The sequence below is a fragment of the Melanotaenia boesemani genome, chromosome 6 (assembly GCF_017639745.1).
Source record: "Melanotaenia boesemani isolate fMelBoe1 chromosome 6, fMelBoe1.pri, whole genome shotgun sequence".
NCBI lineage: Eukaryota > Metazoa > Chordata > Actinopteri > Atheriniformes > Melanotaeniidae > Melanotaenia > Melanotaenia boesemani.
Window position 1 is genome coordinate 29,822,309 of NC_055687.1, and position 20,950 is coordinate 29,843,258.

The 20,950-nt window shown below is 39.0% G+C and overlaps 2 protein-coding genes across 3 annotated transcripts in view; both read right to left on the reverse strand.

Moving 5' to 3' along the window:
* Positions 1–1,161: 1,161 nt before the first annotated feature.
* Positions 1,162–8,724, reverse strand: LOC121641972 (riboflavin transporter 2-like). Of its 2 annotated transcripts, none has more exons than XM_041988399.1 (4): positions 8,482–8,724; positions 4,153–5,233; positions 3,853–3,976; positions 1,162–1,932 (listed from the first exon to the last, which is right to left on the reverse strand). In XM_041988399.1, exons 1-4 carry the CDS (start codon positions 8,693–8,695, stop codon positions 1,720–1,722), a joined length of 1,632 nt encoding a protein of 543 aa, XP_041844333.1. In that variant the 5' UTR covers positions 8,696–8,724; the 3' UTR covers positions 1,162–1,719. The 2 variants fall into 2 exon arrangements, with proteins under 2 accessions (XP_041844333.1, XP_041844334.1); XM_041988400.1 differs by lacking the exon at positions 8,482–8,724 and adding an exon at positions 7,082–8,028.
* A 1,711-nt stretch (positions 8,725–10,435) lies between these two features.
* The window catches only part of macf1b (microtubule actin crosslinking factor 1b), a 30,847-nt gene continuing 20,332 nt past the window's right edge, over positions 10,436–20,950 (reverse strand). Inside the window, exons 18-41 of the mRNA XM_041988603.1 lie at positions 20,637–20,738; positions 20,344–20,508; positions 19,983–20,138; positions 19,690–19,887; positions 19,251–19,379; positions 18,965–19,135; positions 17,977–18,132; positions 17,682–17,888; positions 17,451–17,570; positions 17,184–17,353; positions 16,938–17,097; positions 16,566–16,760; positions 16,267–16,392; positions 15,647–15,790; positions 15,365–15,553; positions 15,129–15,243; positions 14,818–14,984; positions 14,477–14,639; positions 14,111–14,265; positions 13,928–14,002; positions 13,556–13,673; positions 12,615–12,760; positions 12,189–12,309; positions 10,436–12,095 (exon numbers count right to left, since the gene is read on the reverse strand). Of these exons, the coding sequence (XP_041844537.1) occupies positions 12,070–12,095; positions 12,189–12,309; positions 12,615–12,760; positions 13,556–13,673; positions 13,928–14,002; positions 14,111–14,265; positions 14,477–14,639; positions 14,818–14,984; positions 15,129–15,243; positions 15,365–15,553; positions 15,647–15,790; positions 16,267–16,392; positions 16,566–16,760; positions 16,938–17,097; positions 17,184–17,353; positions 17,451–17,570; positions 17,682–17,888; positions 17,977–18,132; positions 18,965–19,135; positions 19,251–19,379; positions 19,690–19,887; positions 19,983–20,138; positions 20,344–20,508; positions 20,637–20,738 (3,474 nt within the window). The 3' untranslated portion in view covers positions 10,436–12,069. The remainder of the gene's footprint in view (positions 12,096–12,188; positions 12,310–12,614; positions 12,761–13,555; positions 13,674–13,927; positions 14,003–14,110; positions 14,266–14,476; positions 14,640–14,817; positions 14,985–15,128; positions 15,244–15,364; positions 15,554–15,646; positions 15,791–16,266; positions 16,393–16,565; positions 16,761–16,937; positions 17,098–17,183; positions 17,354–17,450; positions 17,571–17,681; positions 17,889–17,976; positions 18,133–18,964; positions 19,136–19,250; positions 19,380–19,689; positions 19,888–19,982; positions 20,139–20,343; positions 20,509–20,636; positions 20,739–20,950) is intronic.

Genomic DNA, 20,950 nt, shown 5'->3' on the forward strand with positions numbered 1-20,950 from the left:
GAAAAAGGAAGGTGCTGTCACTGTCAGATGTGTGGTCATCATCAGACAGCTCATATTTCTGCACAATCATTTGTGGCTTGATTCTGGGTATGTTGGGATTATTTTTCTGCAAGCAGCTGACATGCTGCTGGTTATGCTCAGTGTCACAATGTAGTTCTTCATCGCTCCTCTTCAGTCTGCCGTGCTGGTGAGGTCTTTCTGTGGACCTGTTTAATGTGTCGCAGGCTCAGTTTTCTCCTTTTCTTAAAAAGTAGGAACGTTTGCCTTATTACTTGTATTAAGAAGTGTCTTTGACATACTTTTAGTCACCCAGATTTTTAAAAAAAAAGAGAATAAAAGAAAAAAGTGGACTTGTGGAGCCCTCTTATGGTTTGAACATGCATATGTGAGAAAATATTTCAACTAGGAAGTTTTCATGTTCTCTACAATACTAGTTGAAATGATTCCCACAAACAGCAGTTCTCAGTAGAAAAGAGTTGGATTTATTCAAAAAAATGTTTTCAGATCAATGCTGCTTTCATACCGAACTCACAAGTTTTGTTGGACTTTCTTTTTTGTACCTCTGTGGCCCTTTTTATTGTACAGAACATTGTTCATATGTTCAGTGGCAGAAAGAAATAATAAATCTCATCTTTAAAAAAAGAAATTAACTAATATTTCAAGAAAATCTAACAAGAGTTTTGAACTTCTCTGCATTTATTCAAGGGTAATAAAACACAATGACTAACATATGTATCCTAAATTAGTTAAAGTATAATTAAGATAAAACATTTTACACTCTGGTGTCTTGTAGACATTTGTGTGTCCCTATAATGATATTTTACAATCTTTTTCTATCCATCCATCTATCCATCCATCCATCCATCCATCCATCCCCAGCAGACTGTGGCCATACTTTTTAAGCCTAGCTGTTCTTGCCTCCTTCTGTGATTTTGGAGGGGGAAGTTTAAAAAAAAAATTGAATTGTCACACATAAACATGAATAAATGAACCTTGTCTTGGTGACTTTCACGTTATAGTAAAACCATGTTTCATTTGGGTTCTGGCTGTGAAATGTAAAATCCTTTTTAGTTTTTTTGTTTTTTTCCAGCAGCTGAGACAGGAAATAATTATACTTCATGTTAAATTATTGAACACATGGCATGACAGTTGTCAACAAAACAGATTTTATTTGGTTTATTTGGTTGTTGAACATTTACTCCACTTCAGTAACAGAAACAAACAATTTATTCAGCTACCATCATTGTTATCAACAGAAGAAAAAGCACAAATCTCTCATCATCTACAATTAAGGCACATTTTACAGCTAAATGGTACCATAAGTTATAACAGACATAAAATCCATCAATTATACTTTCATGTCATTTTAAAAGTTCAAGTAAAATGTTCTCTGAATTTATAAGGAATTGTTAAACATGTAAAATCCCTTCAAATTTGGTCTTTTATGGTTTAAAGAACTGAACATGTGGATGTAACTTCAGGCTTTTGTAGTGTTCACTCCATAGCTCTATAAATATAAATAAATCTTATAGAAAAATAGCAAACAAACAGGAGTGATATGAAACTGTGGTGTAATGATCGCCTGCGACCTCTCAGCTCTCCTAAAACAAGTTGGAATATGTAAAACTCATGACTGCATGGAGTTCAGTGCAACTAAAATAAGTGCATCATAGGCTAAAGTTTGAACTGCAGTGTCTATCTTTAAAACAAATTCATTTTTTACGATGGACACTTGGTGTTGCAAGCATCACCTGACCTGAAAAGTCGATAGACACTGACAAGTGGGAACATGGACAGAGCGCCGAGCATTGATCCCAGCTGCACTACAGAGCCGCACCACACGAGGGCGCTGTGGCCCTCGTCCCTGAGAATCACCCCGATGATGACCTTCACGTAGGAAAGTAACAGGACAAACAGGATCCAGGCCAACACCTGCAGCAGAGAGGAAGTCAATATTGTGCATGAAATTACATCTTCTTTGCTGAATCTGAAATTTCACTTAGTATTTCCTTTTTTCTAGATGCTGTTGTCACTTAAAAACTTATTTAACCTGTACCTGTTAACTAATGTTTTAGTCCATCATTTTCTTTAAAATATATAGTCTGTTTTGTGCTTTAAATGCCACTTCACTCTTAATTACTTTGTAACTTGTGTTTAAAAGGTGAATCACTAAAGTCATGATTATTACTTTATGATTAGACAAGTAAAAAAAATAAATAAATAAAACACCCACATGAAAAACAGTCTGATATTGGAGATATTTAAGCTATCAAAACCTTAATCGTTGCCATTAGAATTGTTTTGGTTTGTTTAACAGTCACCAGTTTTCTTATAATTACTAAAGAACAAATGGAAAAACAGAAAATGAGATTAAAATTTCTCATTCTTCTTTTCCACCTTTTACAACTTTGGGGTTTGAGATGATTGTCCAGCCATCGCTCTCATCGCTCTGTCAGCCTTTTACACATGTAGGCTAACGCAGGTGCACATTAAAATAAACCTTTTAGGGGCTGTGGATTTGGTTGAGCTTGATTTTGTTTTTATTCTGTTAGTTTTATTGTTGATTATTTTTATTCTGCTTGTTTTCAAGCCTGTGTCCAGTTAGTTTTACCTTTGTCTGCAGGGGTAAAATGACTATTAAATAAATTACCTTGATGTAACAGTTCAATCACTCTTTAACTAAACTGCCAGCATGTGGTGCCTAAATGTGCATTAAAAAAAATCTTCCAGGAAGGAAAATCTTGTTTGGAAGAAATAACCAAACAGATAAAGAAGTATCATGCATGTATGAAACTTTCAATCAGGAGAGAGCTGTGTGGTCAGAGTGATGCTGAAGGGATGTCCAGCAGGAGGAGAGCAAAGATCAGAGTCTAGCCTTTGCTGACTGTAGCTGCAATTTGTTAATCTCATGTCATGAAAAAAATGAATGATCTTTAACGAGCACGCATTGCTTATAAACCAACAACACCACTAAAAGTCTCGCCTTATGGCTTATCCTGGCCTTCACCTACGGGATGGCAAAGTTTTGCCTGGTTGGTGAGTTTTCCAGATCTGACACAGCAGATGCTTTATCTAAGTTTACCACACTGACTTAATAAACTGGATTTAGGTTTGCAGTAGTTTATAAAATATGCTTCACCTCATGGGAAATGTTAGAAATTTCTCTATTGCACTGTCCAGTACTTGAACAAAATCCACTGGGGTGTAAACTAGAACTGTTTTCACATAAGAACACCGGAGATTTTCAGGAAATATGCAAACAATTTGATCTGGACATTTCCCGGAGTTGCTATTCACGTCATGCACTTCACAGCAGGAGATTCTGTGTTAGAAATACGTAAAGAGAAGGTGCAGGGCAGCATCATTGTAGAACACATAGAAAACAGGGCATGATGAATATTTGTGTCTCTAGGAATTTTTAAATCAGTTCATGTGTAAAAATTGCTTAGTATTTCCATGTATTTTGCACAATAGCATAAAAAAAGTTTAAAATCACAACGTTTTGAGTTTGCCATAGAAAACAAAATATTTAATTTTATTAAATTATTCTGTCTGATTAAATTTTTTCGTGGTTGGCATTAAAGAGCTGAGCCCTTATTTGAAAGAAAGTCTGTTGTAATCTGATTCTTTATGAGGGTTAAACATTGTGAAGATAACTCAGGCAGGATTGAGCTGCCATGATTGCAACACAAGCTGATGCCGTTGCTGCCCCACTTCATTAGAAATCTTACAAAACCTTAATGAGTATGATGTGTGGGTGGTATTTGTGCGGCACATTTTGCAAAGCAGAATGTGACAAACAATCTGAAATCTCTGCATGTGTTTAACGATTGACTAAAAAAATAGTCTTACTATGATTACAGTTCCAGAGGTACTGTATACGAGCAAAGGGCAGGGGCTAAGAGCAGCCATGGCCATGATGTACGCTCCAAATCCAGTCCCAAACACGGTCAAAAACCCCATGAAGATAAGAGACCTAAAACAAAATTGTGAGGAATAAATAAATATTTAGGTTACCGTGAGATTGCATTCACTTCCTCTGATTATCTCTACAAACTACTTACAAATAAACATTTCTTTATCTAAAGCATCCTGTTGTCACTGATATTTGTATTAATCCAAAAGAGCCTTGTTAAGATGTTAATTTCTCACCTGAATGGAACTAACATGGCGATGAAGCAGGCTACAGGGTTTGCAACAGCAGCCATGGTGGCGGCTAGATGGTAGGCCTTGTTCCCATAAGGCAGGCAGGAGTAGGACTGCACTGAGGGAAGCACGGCATTGGTCAGAGCATTGACCCAAGCTAGTACCATAAAGATGAAGGCCACCTCGAAGTTGCTGTATGTTCCTCTCCCAAAAGAGCTCCGAGGTTCTTTCCTGATGGCATCTAGAGGACTAATCATTGGCTTCTGCTCTGGTGTCTGGGCATGCAAAGCCAAACCTTGCTCCCTTTTCTCACATTCCAGATCTCCATTGAAGTATCGGTCACTCTTCCTCTCTTGAGCCACAGCTGGGTGGTGGTTGAGTAGAATGAAGGCCACTAGGCATACAACCATCATGGCACTGAGAAACACAAAGAAGACCTGGATGGAGAATTTGGCCGGCTGGTAGATGGCTTTTAGTTCACCGCTGTGCTCCACGCTGGAATTATCAGCTGAATTGTTTAAAGCCAAAGTGGCATTTTCACAGTGGACCACACCAACACCCTGAATCAGGGCCACCAGTGCAGGCACCAGACCACTCAGGCCTTCACCTGCAAAATAGGTTGTGAGATATTGTGGATGCAGACGCATCATGAAAGGCAGGAAGGTGACAGATGATGTGCAGTCCACCACAGACAGCAGGAAGCTTAAAATCAGCAGGGGCACACTGTGCGGAGAGCCTGCTATGGTCACTGTGTGCCTCCAGAAGAAAGCCAGCAGGAATGTAGCAATGATTCCCAAGCCTACGATACAGTAGATGACAGGCCGCTCATCCAGGGCTCCTGGGCGGAAGCGGTGCATCAAGGTGATGAAGAGAGGACCTATGTTGGCCATTTGAATGAGGACAGTAAGGTAAGAGGGCAGGTACCAGCCCTCTGGGATCTTCTCTGATACAAGTAGAGGGAGCTCCACCCACATCCCATTGATGGCCACCCAGGAGCCCATGCCAAACAGACACGCCAGCACATGAGTCAACAGAGACATGATGGAGGTAGGAATGAGGTAAAGTAAGAAAAGTAGATATGTAAAATCTGAAACAGATCAAGAAAACAGACAAGGTTGATTAGTGGAATATAGAGGATTACACCCTTTAAATCTTTATGCAACTATGTGATTTATAGCACTTATATTTACTGAGTTACACACTTGTAGATTTATTATTTTTATGTTCAACTAGACAAATGTGAAGATCTTTGGTTATCAGTCATTTTCATAAGGCAAACACTGGAAGGTAACCTCCATGTCATGGTTCACAGTTGGAAACACACTATGATCCATGAGAAGACCAGTACGCGTTCAGCGGGTTCTGATCCGGAAAACTTGAAATCTTACACTCTGTAATCGCACATGTGTCACAGTCGTACAGTTTTTATCCCAATTAATGAACAATTACCTACTTTGAGATCTTGTGATGGATTTTAGTGATTGCTGGAAACTTTTTATTCCATCTAAAAGCATTATTAGGTTGAACATACTGAGCTGTTTGACATTAATCTACACAACTTGCTTATTCATTTATTTAAAGTTAAATTATTGATAAGATTTAAAATCTCTTTTTAGGTTAAGGACTTGAACATGATTCTGTTCCACTTTTCTGTGAGAGTGGGCTGCTCTAGGTTGTCTCTGTTAAAGTTATATTAGACAAAGATTTACTTTTATAATTTCCTGGTTTTTCTTCTTTCCTGTCATCTGTGAGGAAATCAGCTGCTGACGACATTTCCCGGCTGAAGTTAACTTTAGAAATTTGCATAAATAATCTTGGAGCTTGTTTTTTTTAATTCTTTTCCTTAATAGTCATGCAATGACTCAGCATATTTCAGTAGCAAAGAGAACAGCAGGTATCACAGTATGCATGAGAGGTTTAAGAATGCACATTGTGCTTATTATTACCACTGACATCCTAAAAGTTAAAAGTTGGGATATCATCTAGAGCCTGTGATTGTAAGTTATAGATTTAGATTTTTAAATATGTTGATATGATTTAATGTAATCTTGTAACTCTGCCAAAAATTACTTTTAAGTGTCTTAACTTTTAATTACTTTTTTGTGTTTCACTACATCTTTATTCACTATTTGAATAATGTCATAGAAATTTTAACTTCTCTACAAAACTTGGGGATGATATTTGGTGGGTACTGTACAGAGCAGAAAAAGAATCTGAATATCACTAAATAAGCATAACTTAACTTTTTCATTAGTGTGAAAGCACATGACCTTGTCAGTGTGAACAACTTTCCCAGTGTGCGTCTCGCTCTGCCTCCACCACCATTTTTAACATGCACTGTCCAGCAATGGATGCCTGACCTTTCACACACTGACACAGTGGTCCCATAAAAAGCACCATGTGCTGCAGGATAAACACACATTAAAGGGCAGTGATTGTAAAGCTGTGTAATAAAGTGCATCTGCAAACAGTGAAGGATTAGCTCCACTTGGAAATAGAAACTGGAAAATCCATGTTTATTAAAAAGATACAGTCTTTGTGTTCTTGAAGCCAGTTAGTGTTTCACTAGGTCAGCATCAGAGGGACCTTGTTTTAAAATGGCTTAAGGAAAGAACAAAGAAGTGGCAAAAAATTAAGGCTTTAAGTATTTTACCACAACACGGTTAAATAAAGTAGAAGTTGTAAAAAGGGAAACGTATGAATGATTTTAAAATCAGTCATGTGAATCAAAGAAATTCCTGAACCTTTGGATCAAAATCTTCAATTAAAACTTAGTATCTTGTTAATTCTTCATCCAGTCAGATATTAAAAGGAGCAGATGGTCGGAACAACACAAGGCTTTAGACAACCCCACAATCTAATAACCTTTACTTCCTTCTTAGATCAGCTTCGTGCTGCTTTCAGGTAGCAGAATTTCTTTTTTCTGTTCTCTTACCTTGTCCAGAACCCAAGAACAGCTTCCTTCTGATCGCTCTCCTTTCTAAAACCTTCTCTCCATTGTGATTACAGCTTTTTCAGTTACATCTGTCGCAAATATATGTGTGTGTGTGTGTGTGTGTGTGAGTGAGTGTGTGTGCCTTCCTCCCTCCTTCCTTTACCCCCACACACACTCTTTCACACACTCACAGGCTTACATTCTGCTTCCTTGTCTGTACTCGATGGGGGGAGGGACTGCACAGGCGCACATGTCCTCCACCACCATGACACTTGCATCATCTCACTGTTAGAGGGTGGTTTCAAAACCGGCAGCCATGTGCTCTGCCTCTGTTTCAGGAAGCTCAGCGATAGGATGGAGAAGAACTCCTCCCTCTCACTCCTCCTTCCCCCCAACCGGCAGACAAACCTTGTGATCTGCCCTCCTTTAAACGCACAGGCAGCAGAGTGTGTGTGGGTGTATGTGTGTATGTGAGAGAGGACTCAGTTGTATTTGGCTTCACACTCACAGAAGCTAAACTGTATATTTAGCTAGAGTGTCCTTCTACTCCTCACTTTATTTTTCATGGTGTGCCAGCAGTTCCCTTGAGCCAGACACACAGACTGCATGTGGCTCGTGTCTCAGGTATCACGATGATGTGAATACATTTACACAACTGAGACAACTGGTTTTTCAGGTTTAGTTAGTTCAGTGAAAATGTGACGAGGCAAGTTAGACGGCAATGTTCCCAACATATGTTTTATTTTTAGTTTGTTAAGAAAGATTTAACTTAATGTTTTTAAGTACAGTGATAGCATTAGCTTTATAGGTATCATAAGCTGCACGAACAAACTGGATGTCCCCTGTTTCAGCTTGTTGTAGCTTGTTTCAAGGTTGTCAGCCACAAGGATGTTTGGATCTACAAGGACCAGGTTCTGAATCTAAGAAGGATGTTATAGCAGACATTTCCAAAGTTCTTAATGTTTACTGGCTTATTCAAAATCCTTATTATATTGTATATATATTTAATATGTAATCAACCTTAGGTTGATGACATCTAATGTGTAATTCTACATTTTCAATCAATGAAAATCTTGTAGTTTTCCCTATAATAATATCAAATGTAATTATTCGATTTGAAGAAGTTGAATGAATACAATGAATACATGTAGCACATTGCAGGTTTTATAGATAAAAAAATGTCTTAGACAAATGAGTCAGCACACTTCGCTTAAGTGTTGCTAATAGCTTGTTTGTTTAAAATGAAACAGCTGTTTTTTTAAATTCTAACTAAGCCAAACCAGGAGCAAAATTGGTCACATTAAGATTTGCCAATGTGATATAAAACACTAAAATATCAGAACTGATTTCTGTTTAGCAAATTAAATCCATTAATCATTCTAAATTAAGAGCCCTTTTACCTGTCTGGGAACAGAGGCGCGCTGTCTGTTTTAGTGAAAGGTTGCACAAGTGCTGCGATGCGAAACAGGGCAGGGGTCTTCTGGTGGTGCTGTCGGTAGAGTCTGCATAGCGTTGTTGGCTTTGAGCTGTACTCGTCTGTACCTCTGAGTCTCTGTCATGTGACTGCTGAAGGCTGAGCCAGGGGTTCAGTTTAGGAACCAAAGTCCCAAGCATGCTGGGAAAGTAGGTGGATGAAGGGAGCGGAAAGGTCAGGTGGGGGTAAAGAGAGAAGGATGGAGAACAGAGGAAGGATTGACTGTTGGGGTAAAAGTACCAGTAGTAGAAATGAGTGAAATCATGCAAGGATGTGAAGTTACTCAACGTTTGGTTGTTTGTGGGCAGCCTAACCATGCAGAAATTGACTTTGGACAGCTTTCAATGTGTTTTGAGTCTGGGTTTGGTTGGGCTCAAGCTGGCTTTTGTTCAGTATAAATTCCAGCTTAAATGATTGACCCCTGTGGAGCACTTACTTCACTGGATGGCATTTCATTGGTACACTTTAGCACCCACATCTGAAATAACTGGAACTACATGTTCCTTTATCTCATGATAATGCCACTAATCAAATTACACAAGAAATTGTTTGTTATGATGTCATATTGAGGCATTTTTTGTTGTGAATTGTCTTTAAAAATTAATATCAACCAGAAAACAACTTTTACTTCCATTCTGTTTAGTTTGCATGCTTTCATAATAAATAGTGACATTATCAATATAGAGATTTATGAAGCATCTATTATTATTTGCAGAAGTTATGTCTGCTGATGGAATGTCTGCTGTTTTGCTAACCTGAAAAATATCCCTACATGATAAATGGTTGTTTGTATTGTGAGCTGAAGACTTTGATGTCCAGTTAGACGACGTTAGAGTTGCACTGAAAAAAAATCTCAGCACTGAATAGATGAGGCTCTGCTGCGACCTAGTCAGGGCAAATATTTGTACAGAAGTACAATACTCTGCTATCTTTCTCAGTACTGCTGAGCTCTGTGTTTAAGCAAATATGTCTGTGTTTTTGTTGCTTTGTGTTCAGGTGCAGCTGAAAGAGTCACTTGTTACACATCAACAGGAGGGCTGCTTGAGAGGGGAATCCACAGATGAAGTTTCTTCCATTGAGAATTTAACCTTGGATAAGACGAGACATTACACACCTGACCTTCAGGTTGGTCATGTGTTCATTCAGCTCAGCATTTGGAGGTTTATTTATCATACAGAGAACAACATATCTAACAAAATTTAACCGTTGGCTTTCATCTGTTAGTGAATAAAGCTGAAATAATATTGATTTAACATCATAAGAAATTAAATAACACTTTAAATTGTGAGTTGGGTGAAAGGGAATCTAGAACAGGGTATCATCTGATTCTGCAGTTATTCAGAAAGCTGTGGTCTCTGTTGGCTCATTGTTTTGATTTTGCTGCTTTAACGACTTTAGTGTTTTGACTTTCTCCAAGCATAGTTTCCAACAGCAGCAAGCAGCTGTGTTCAACCAAAAATGCCATGACAAAGTCACCATGTAGCTGTCTACCAGTAAAAACCCTGAAACGTGAACAAGTCGCGGGTGAATGTAATAGAGAATAAAGTCAAGTAAAGTCAAGGGTGGTGCAAGATATTATTGAAAGATGAGGAATTCTTTTTTGGGATAATGGAATAATTATATAATAATTTTAAGATAATGGTTTAATTGGTTTAATAACTATGATAAAACACAGAGAACTCCTAGTTCATACAGTTGGAAGTTAAAATACTGAAAGCTATTGAGTGCTGAGTCTTCATGAGCATGATTTTTTCACTATTTAAAAAGAACATTTGAAACAACTGTCATTGAGCAGGACGGCCATTAAATCCATGATTTCTCATTTGTGTTTGTGTTTTAAACTCAAATAAATAAATAAAAGTAGCACATAGTTACAATAATCATTGCAAACACTTGTCATTTTATTACAAAAACATTTTTCTATACAAGTGGACTCAAAATTAGTAGTGACATTCATCTACAGTTTCCTCTATATTAGACATCAGAATGAAAGCTGGGTATAGAAACATTTACAGTACAGAAAGATTAGTGTGCATAGCAATAGGAGTGAAATCTGGCTTTTGTATTTTATACAATACAGCAAATCATCAACATTTTCCAAACATGATCTGAAGAGGACAGTGTATTTTATCATGTAAAAAATCACTAAAAATCCCTTTGACAACTGCATAGGCCAAATGAAACAAGCAACCTCAGGCAGGCACATAGTAGTAAAAAAGGATGCTTACAAATACCGCAGTTACACAGTTGATACGTAAACCAATGAGTGTGGAGCTGCTTGTCAGCCAAAATACATTTAATTGTTTTCAGCTCAAATAATGCAGGAATGATTTTAAAAGAAACTAGATATACAGATATAAAGGTGAAATAACAGCCTATACATAGAGGAATGATGAAAATTTCAGAACTCATTCCAAGTTTGAGAAATAAATTCAAATCACCTCCATCGCATTCTTGTAACTGACCATTTTAAAAAGTCTTCCTTTTTATTTGACACCAGTTAAGATTATAGTTGGTAAATAATCCCAGCAAAACAATTTATATACAATAGCTGGTCACAGAAAAGTGCATTTTTATATAAAAAAAATGTGCTAATCAAAACTTTTTCTAGAAGGTTTAATGTTATAATGGAAACCAGACATCGACACGTTCACAGTAATGCTCCATAAGAAATACATACATCCAAAAGGCAAAACCAGTCCTGAGAAAATAATCTCTACAAATCAACAATGGCCTGTCACATTTCAGTGCACTGTTTATTACACAATCTCCAGTGTTTAAAATGTCCTCATGGTGAAAAATAAAAATACATAACTATTGGAAAAAACAGTGTCAAAAACGGTAAAAGTCAAAAACAGTTTGGCCCTGCCAACAATATCATCCTCAATGAATAAAATCAAAACAAAAGCATCTCGAAGATGAAGGACAGCATGCTGTAGCCTCCACAGTCATGATTTTGGTATGTGAGGGGTTTTATTTGGACACTCAGAGGGACAGTCAGACAGCACAACCCCTTCACATGATATCTGTACATGTATGTGAGTTTTAGCTGCATGTCAAGGAGTTAAACCATGACCAGGTAATGTCTCCTTTAGCTAATTTCAACAACCTTAAAAGAAGTAACAATATGAACAAAATTAAGTGGGATTTCAGCAATGCTCCAGCTGCCATGCAATAAGCATCCATGCAGAACTTCTTACTTTCTAGATGATCACATATAAATGTATGAAAAGCAACAGGAGGCATAAAAAGACTTTTTGTCTTTGTGCTGAAATGACCGTTCATTGTCCACACAAAGAAATGATCTTCATTGAGATTTCTCAGAGCTTCAGACCCTTCACCATCACCTCAGGGAGCCCGATCTGTACTTTTCCTTCGGTTTCAGTAGATCAGAGGTAACCGACTGTGTTGTTTTCCAGACTTTTCTTCTGCTTGTCACCCTGTTTCGGTGCCTCGAGGCCATGTTTGAGGTTAAGCGCTGCCGCCTTCATGCGGTGCTCCGAAGCAGCAGTAATCATGTGGGCAACCTCTCAGCTTCGTCTGAAAGCAGCAGAGTTTAGTTAACTTCACCATCATTAAACAAGCGTGAACAGTGGATCTCTGCAGGATGCATGACAGAGCAGATTTTCTGACCTGAAGGTGAGAGGGAGCTGTCCTCTCCTGCTGTGCCAAACTGCAGATCAGAATCCAGAGCAGCTATGGAGCTCCTGGGGCGGATACACCGGTCACCTGAGAAACTCCTACGGAGTAATGCCTAAAAGCAGACATGATGCATGAGTTAGTGTTGCTGGTGAGCTGCTTCCTTTAGTTTTTTGCATAAAGAGTTTTTTTCAGAAATGTTTTTCAGGTAATCAGTGCACGGGATAACATTTCACGTTGCAATCAGCCATGAAGTTGAAAATGTGAAGTCAAGAAAATAATCTAGAAACATAAACTTCCCATTAACAGGAAACAATGAACATTACGATTTTAATATGCTGCATGCAGCTCCTGCATTTTTTGATCCACTACACTAAAAAGATATTTTTTGACGTGTCTGTTGTTTTTACTGCTGCTTGCCTTGCGTGTCATGGGGCTGGTGGGGGCAGAGGCACTGCTGTAAAGGCTGAGGCTTGAGTTGGACCTGCTCACAGTCAAACCCTTAGTGGTGCTTCCTGCTGGTGACAAGTACTTCTCTTTGATCTTGAGGTTGGTTCGACCTTTTACTGCCAGTAACATAAAGAAAAATTAAACAAAATATCCAAACCAGCAGTCAGATAAACATGTTGGTACAGTTCGGCATTTATTAAAGTGCTGAGATTTTAAAAAGTAACCAGAGTAATATTGATTGTTTCATGAGCATTTTCTTTCTTTTTTATTTTTTGAAACAGATTATTTTATAACATGCTGTTTGTCGTGAAATAATCATTAAAGTCCCAGTAAAAGCAAGTTTAAATGTTTTTCAGTGATCTTGTATCTTGTCCATCAGTAAAGAAACAGATGCACATTGTTTATTATTTCATATCTTTCATGGAAAACAGCCTCAAAAAGTTTACATTGAACAAGGAGGCTTGTACTAAATTTGGATCCAATTAAATGTATTTTTTGCCTCAATGTAAAATGTCAGCAGTGATTGGACAAGAGTCAACCAATAAGAGCACACTGGACTTTTGTTGTAATAGACAACCTCCATGATTTACCTTTACTGAATAATTGTACAAATATGAAAAGGTAAATAGCTTTATAGCTGTTTCATGGGGACATATTTTTTCTTCAAAACAAGTAGTCTTTTTCTAAATTAAACACTTTCTTGTTGTCTATGACTATCTGGCATCAGAAAAAGGTTCATTTGACATCTGCAAACTACATAAATAAATCTACCTGTGTGGTAATGCAGCTGAAAATCATTTTAAAACTACCACCATGCCACATTCTTCTGACTTATGATCTAATATTCGGTTAGTAAAAGTTTTTTTTGAAAGACAGATGCTTTGTTTTGTCAAGAATTGGGTCTAACGGACCTCTGCAGGGGTCATTCTTGACCAGGAATTCATCCAGAGCAGTCCACCCCCCTCCGACCCTGACCATCAACGTGCTGCGCAGGATTCGAACCATTCGTAGCTGCTGAGAGTCTCCGAACTGCAGCAAACAGGCGGTAAAGATATCAATCCTTACAATGTTTACAGCTACACAGGTAAAAGCATGCAAGGTGGTTTTATTTCAAATTCTTCTCTCACATTTTCTACAGTTAATGGTTTAAGTCTATTTTAAACATAAATGTCAACCATGAACCTCTTTTGTGAAGATTCAGGTTTTTCAAATAGAAGATGAAGAAATGCTTTAACTCCCTCATAAGCAGTGCCTATTAAAAAAAAAGAAAAAAAAAGACTCACTCTGTATCTGTTGGCACTTATTTGCTCCACCTGGAATCTCTTGGGACAGTTACACTGTGATACCTGTCGGCTCACCTGCAGAGGACATAATAATGACAAGTGTGATGGGAGTAAATATGCAACTTAACTTTATGTAGTTGTTTTTTTTATTATTATTATTATTTTTGCACCCGCTGTTTGTACCTCTTCATTAATCTGATCTGCATCCAGTGTTTTCCTGTATGGGTCTCTGCTGGGATGAAGTGCACTCACAAACTCATAGTAGTCAATGAAGCCGTCGCTATTCATATCAAAAATGTTAGCCACTGCATTCATCTCCAGAGAGTTGGTTGGAAATTCTACAGTGGAGGAGTGGAAAATAAAGGAGACTTCAACTTAACTACAAAGATGTTACATGATGATTTCTTTTCAAAAGATGGGTAAATAAATATGGGGGAACAATTTTGCTACAAACGCCCCCAGAATATACACATTTAAGATAAAAGGTGATTCATTTTAAACTGAGAAATAAAACCTTTAGCATGCTAATAATTAGCATGAGAGTCTTACTAGAGGTGAGGACATAATCAATGAACTCTTTCTGGCTGATCCGCCCATCCTGGTCCCGGTCAATGCTTCGGAAAACGTCTAAAATTCGAGATTTCAAGTGACTAATCCACTGTATGTAGCGCTTTCGCCAAATATTGAAGTCAAAGTTGGCGAATTCTTCCATCTGCAGAGAAAAGCAGAGCGGTACATCCTCGGTGGCATGTTGGTTATAACATTATAGTCTTGTGGCACAAGTTTGTAACCATAAACTAAGAGAAAAAAAAATCCCCCAAATTTTTCTGTTCTATTTGCCACTCAAACCTATTTATATATCACAGAGATCTTTTAAAAGGCTCAGTAACCTCTCGGAGCGTTTGCTGGTGTTGTTCCAAGCGGTTTTGTCTCGCCACAGCCAGCTGCCAAAGTTTCTGCCACTGACTGACCAGCTGACTGAGCTGTGGGGTCTGCGGGTCAAGGTTCTCCAGGGGGACTGGTACGGGAGGTGGCAGCCTCATAGCACTCCTTCTCTCTGGATGGACACATAATCACATGGGAGTCCAGAAAACAGCCCAAAGAGAATATCTACTCCATGTGTCTCCAGCTGGTCATCAAAGCAGCCAATACCTTTGACTTTTGAACAGATATTCTAATAGCCTTTAAATTAAAATCTTACTTGTAAGAGGCCGCTTGCTTGGAGAAACCTGCTGTTTAGGAAGGCTCTTGTGTTTACAGGACTTTGTGGCATGTTCAACCTCTGGAAATTTTTTATTCAATTCCTCCATGAATACCTGAGAGATGGGAATAAGTGATTAAATGGCATTATAAAGCTAAAAGTACTTATAAATCCCTGATTCTTGATACAGGGTCATTTGAACTCAGCTCATCATGCAGAGAAGAGGGAATCCGTACTGTGTGCTGGTCAATGAGTTCTTGGTTCTGCTCTGTGGTCTCAGCCGGAGGTTCTTGATCTCGCAGGGTGAGAGCTTCCTCTGCTGAGGAGATCCAGTCCAGCAGTCTCTGGACTTCTTCTCTTTCTGCATCAAGTGTTGCTAAGCTGGCCTGGATCCTCTGGCCCTGCTGCTGGGCCCAGGTCTGAACCTGACTCAGACAAACAGGAAAAGGAGTTTAATTTAATCAAGTACTAAATGTTAGAGGTATTTTAGGTTAAATTTTGGCATGGGAAGCACTCACCTCCTCATAGCGGGTCTTTGTAACACTCATCCAAGATTTTAGGGTGATTATGGAGTCTGGGTGACATGAAGCCAGAATCTCCTCACCCAGATTCTGGATGTTCTCTAATTCACCTGCCTGAGCCTTCAAGGCATCCAGTGACTCCTACAGAGGATCACAGAAAAGATTTACTTTTTTTAATCAAAAAACATGAGCTTTTAGGTCAAAATAACTACTTGTTCTGACATAGGCCATGTTCACACACACACACACACACACAGATTAGACTTTTTTCTGCTTTTGCATCTTCTCTCGCCTTGTAAATGCAGTTTTGGGGCACTGAAAGCCAATTTTCAAGAAAACAAATGTCAAGGTAAAAATGTTTAAACAAATAAAAGGAAAATGTGTTCATGTGAACACAGCCAAAGACTCTGCCACAAAGAGAAATGTTTGATGGTCAGAATCCTCCTCCTCACACCTGGGTTCAAGCCCTGCCTTGTTTGATTGTCCTTGAGTCAAACACTGAATCTTTATCAGCACCTTCTTGTTCTGTGGCAGCTCCTCTGATCTCCCCAGAGGCAGATAAGTTGGGAGAAATGAACTTCCCTCACATATGTGGCAAAGTATCTTGTTATACTGACCTCATACTGTTTGCGGAAGGTAAGCAAAGTGTCCTCCTCCTCTGGTATGACCCCATATTTCAGGATCCTCTCTGCCTCAGTTAGCCTCTCCATGAAAGAGTGAACAAGGCCGTTAAACTTCTCAGCCTGAGGAGATCAGAAAAAATGACCCAGATAAGAGACTAGGAGTTTTGTCTGGCAACATCAGGCCACTTTCAACTGCTTTGCAATCATTGATGATTGCAAACTTTAAAGAAAAGTTACTATTTTTTATTAGAAATTCTCATCTATATCTATAATTTGCTGTTTGAGAGCAGTACCTGCTGAAGTGCAGCCTCCAGCCTGTCCTGCTTGCTGACTGATAGTTTGCACACAGACTCCCAGCGGCCCTCAAGTTCATCCATCTGCTCCTGCAGCCAGTGAGCATCTGCCGTACTGCTCCTTGTCAGATCCCTCACAGAGCGCTTCAGGGTCCTAATGCATCCAGCTCGTTTCCCCAGCTCCTTCTGAAAGGCCTGAAAAAAATGTAAAAATTAATTAATTATTAAATGCCAGTGATGTCCATCTTAATTTCCCAAAAGTGGAGATCTGTTGCAGATGTGCCGTGCAGTTTTTAGTGGAACATAAAATATTAAATTTACTCCAGTCTTTACCAAATTATTAGTGCATCTCTTAACGTGTTATTTCTGCACCTTGTGTTTGTCTATGAGATTGTTGACCATGTCTTTGTCTCCACCGACAGGGACATCCTCTGCCAGCTGGGGCTCTGCTCTGTACAGCCAGTCGTTCAAAGCCTGCAGAGCATCGGTGAACCTCCCAGAGAACAACAGTGCTTCCTCCAGCTTATGCTGCCTAACAGTCAGAAACACGCACATTTTACAGCATCATGGGTATGTTTTAAACTATGACTTATCCATCTCATTTTAGCAGCTCTGTACCTCTCCATAGACTTGCCACTGATAGTGTCCCATGTGTCTTTGAGTTCAGCCAGAAGGTTCTCCAGGTGCTGTCTGTCGTGGCCATTTTGAGCTCTTTCATGAAGGCTGCGGCCGCTCTTCAGTGTGGCATCGTACATGGGCCTCTTTGATCTCAGCAGCTTCTGAAACTCCTAATTACACAAGTAGTCAATAAATAAGCAAAAGGTAAAAATATCCATAAACATGCAACATGCCATAAGGTTGTCCTGATTGGATGGACTACTACACCTTCTGTTCAGTAAGTTGTTGCTTAATCTCTTCATGGGACACTGCAATTTCTTTATGTGTATCTAATGTCTGTTCTACCTCCGTCATCCAGTCCACAAGGAGGCGCCAAGATTCATTAAACTGAAACACAAGAAATGAAAAGAAATGTTACAAATGTCACATTTTAGGCGAAGCTTTGGTTTGAAAAATATGAAGCTATTTCATTTATTCTGGAGTGAAATGTTCTTATACCTGTTTGGCGTTCTTTTTAACATCCTCCAGCATCCTGCCTCTTTCTGAGGTTCGCTGCTGTAGCTTCTTGTATCGATCCTGGACGGTCATGATTAGATTATGAATGACGTCACAGTCTTCCTTCCTGCTCAGCTCTGCTAGCCTTTGGCCCATATTCTCTACTAAGGTCTTTCTCTCATTGTAACCATTCAACTCATTCACCAAAGTCTGTGCAAAGAGAGGCAAGTTATGAATAAAAGACAACTGTAACTGAAAAAGCACGACAACATCAGGTCAAATAGAAAAAAACACATACTCTGTGATCTTGCAGTTGCGTGCAAACTTTATCCAGAACAAAGCTGGGAGCAGGAAGAAGCTGGATCGACTCTTCACACTTGCTCATCTTTGTAAGGATTTCCTGCACATAGCTGTGAAACTCCTTGGCCAAATTAACTCCCTCTGTGAGTTTAGCCTGTGAGAAAGGCATAAAAGCAAGATTTAATCATGCACATACATTCACATGAAAAAAAATCAATTCTTTTTCAGCTCTAGGGTTTTATTTACATAATACAGACATAAAAATAATCAGGTCTTTATCAAGTATACACAATGCAATAGCTTATAGAGCCACCTTTAGTTGTAATGACTTAAAGCAAATTCTGTCTGCATGACTTTATCAGTCTGTCACACTGTCATGAAAAATTTTTATCCCCCACTTCTTTACTGTGCTGCTTTAGCTCATTGAAGTTTGTGTGTATTTGTTCATGCACAGCTTACATTTCAGCTGGTTAAGTTCTGGACTTTGACTGGGTCATTCTAAAAAATTCACAACTGGTTTTAAGGTATTTATGCTGCTATGCTGTATTTAGTATTCTGCCAATGTGATTCTATACATTATGGCTCAACATCTCCGCTTTGGTCATGTCTGTCCAAAGGACATTTTTGGTTTGTTCAGAAGCAACTATGCAAACCTAAGTCATGCTGCCATGTTCGTTTCAGAGAGAAGAGAGGCGTTCTCCTGGCAAGCTCTGAACACAAGCCATATTTATTCAGTCTTCATAAGTCTCATGAGCTGGGTCCATGAAGTCTGAGATGCATCTACTGGGTTTTTTACAGTTTCTCTGAGAACTGCAGGTCTGATGTCAGGTTGAACTTGCTGTGGCATCCATGTCTGAAAAGACTTTGTAAATTAATCTTTCTCAATGAAGGGATGATGGGCTCAACATTGTTTGGAAATGGTCTTACAACCCTTTGCAGATTGATGGGCAGCACAAATATCCTAGTAAATCATTGAGTTAAATCACCTTCCTCTCCTGGACTTTGCTGTAAACAGAAGCCCATTTCTGCTCAAGAATAGATAAGCTGTGTTCCGTACTCGACCCCCGCACAACGTTGCTGCTCTCCAACATCCTGTGAATAGCATTCTTCACATCTGTGTAGGTGTGGAGTTTAGACTCCATCTCATTGCACAACTCCTGTTATGAATTAGGAAAGTCATGAAAAATAGTAAATTTCTTTAGTTGAAAAATAAGTGATCATTTTAATGAGTTGCTTTCAGTTTTTAATTATTAAAATTTTATTCAGACTTACTAAATGTGCATTAAGTCTTTCACTTGTAGAATCCGGCATGCCCCACATGGTTTTGGAAGAGGACAGTCTTAAGTCTGTGTTCTCCAGCCACTGTAAAAGATCCTGGATCTCCATTGTAACATCTTGCACCTGGATAAAACAATATATTTACTATTAAGAGATCACAAGTTTAATGCAAAAGCTGCATCGCATAACATTATTTGTAATAAAGCATTCTTAGTTCTTGTTTAATCCTAAATGGGACTTTGCTTTAACACACTTTGCTGTAATTCAGGTAGTTGCCACAAGGGGTCACAATCAATATGCAGACGAGATATGCAACAGACTCAGGAAATAATTGCATCCATTTAAAGTTTTATATAATGTGCATATACAAGACACTACTAGTATACACTGTCATATGGCTTTTGGTTTAGTACATAACTAAATGTTTCTTCACCTGACTCAGTCTGTTCTCTAATTCCAGCTGCCTGCGTTCAGTCTCACAGCGGACAAACTCCCAACTTTCATTCAGATGCTCCAGCCGAGACTGCAAACCATGTGGGCTTTCCCCAGATCCAACCTCCAGCAGCCCCCTGCCTGCCCGGTTGAGCGACTCAATTGTGCGAACATGGGACATGACATCATTCCGAAGCACCTTTGAGAGGAAAGAGGCATCAGACGTCAGAGGTTTAACTTGATGAGTGTTTTTAATTCATATGTTTTGTTTGGATACGTTAGGTCATCAGCAACCTTGTGTTTGGCTAGCTCTATTTCACAGGCCTGCAGATCAATGCTGATTGGCTGGCTGCCCTGCAGTTGTTCAGCAGTCCTAGCAAGCCATGTGTGCAGCTCGTCCAGCGTATTTTGGAACTGACCCAGACCCAGCAGAGCACACTCCAACTGATGCTGCAAACATGATGATAGGAAAAAACGTGTTCAGGTTATTAGTACTGTTGATGAACATTTACTTTGTGCTTTGGAGGAGTGCCAGTTAGCTATTCTTGTAAAATCTTTTCTGCAGTTGTTTAAATTACAGTAATGTTCATATACTAGATAAAAGTGGAATATTAGCGTTAATATTACATTATTGCACTCGTTTGCATTTTCTCACCTGTCTGTTCACAGTCTCCGACTCTAGGCTGTCCCAGCGCTGTCTGAAGTCACACAGAGGTGAGACAGAGCCTGGACGCTCTGATCCTGGAGACAGCCGACACACAAAGCGATGGTTCAGGCTTTCTATCTCTATTTTCTTTTGGTAGAGTTCCCGTTTAAATTCCTACGGCAAAAAATGCAAAGTCAGTGTTATAATAATTTATTCACTATTCTGTCATGATCATATCTCATTAGGAATTTTCAATTAACTTCATTGCAGGTTATAGGGGGTACATTGGCATATAAACTCACCTTGAGATCGCATAGCTGCTCTTTCACTGATTCCAGGTCAGTTCCTACCATGAACTCCTCTGTGGACCTCAGCTCGGCTGACTTCAACCACTCAAATAGACCCTATTAATAAAGCAGTGTCAGAGTTTGTGTAAAATATTAAAATAATATACTGATGTCTAACACAGTCTCTACAATTTAGCTTATTTACATTCATAAGAGGACCACACAACATGTTATTCATTTATACAATGAAGAAAGCTGCAGGAAATCTGAAGTTTGCCAGTGTGGCAGAAGAAAAGGCCATGGCAGGGGTCCGTAACAGTTTGGCCAGA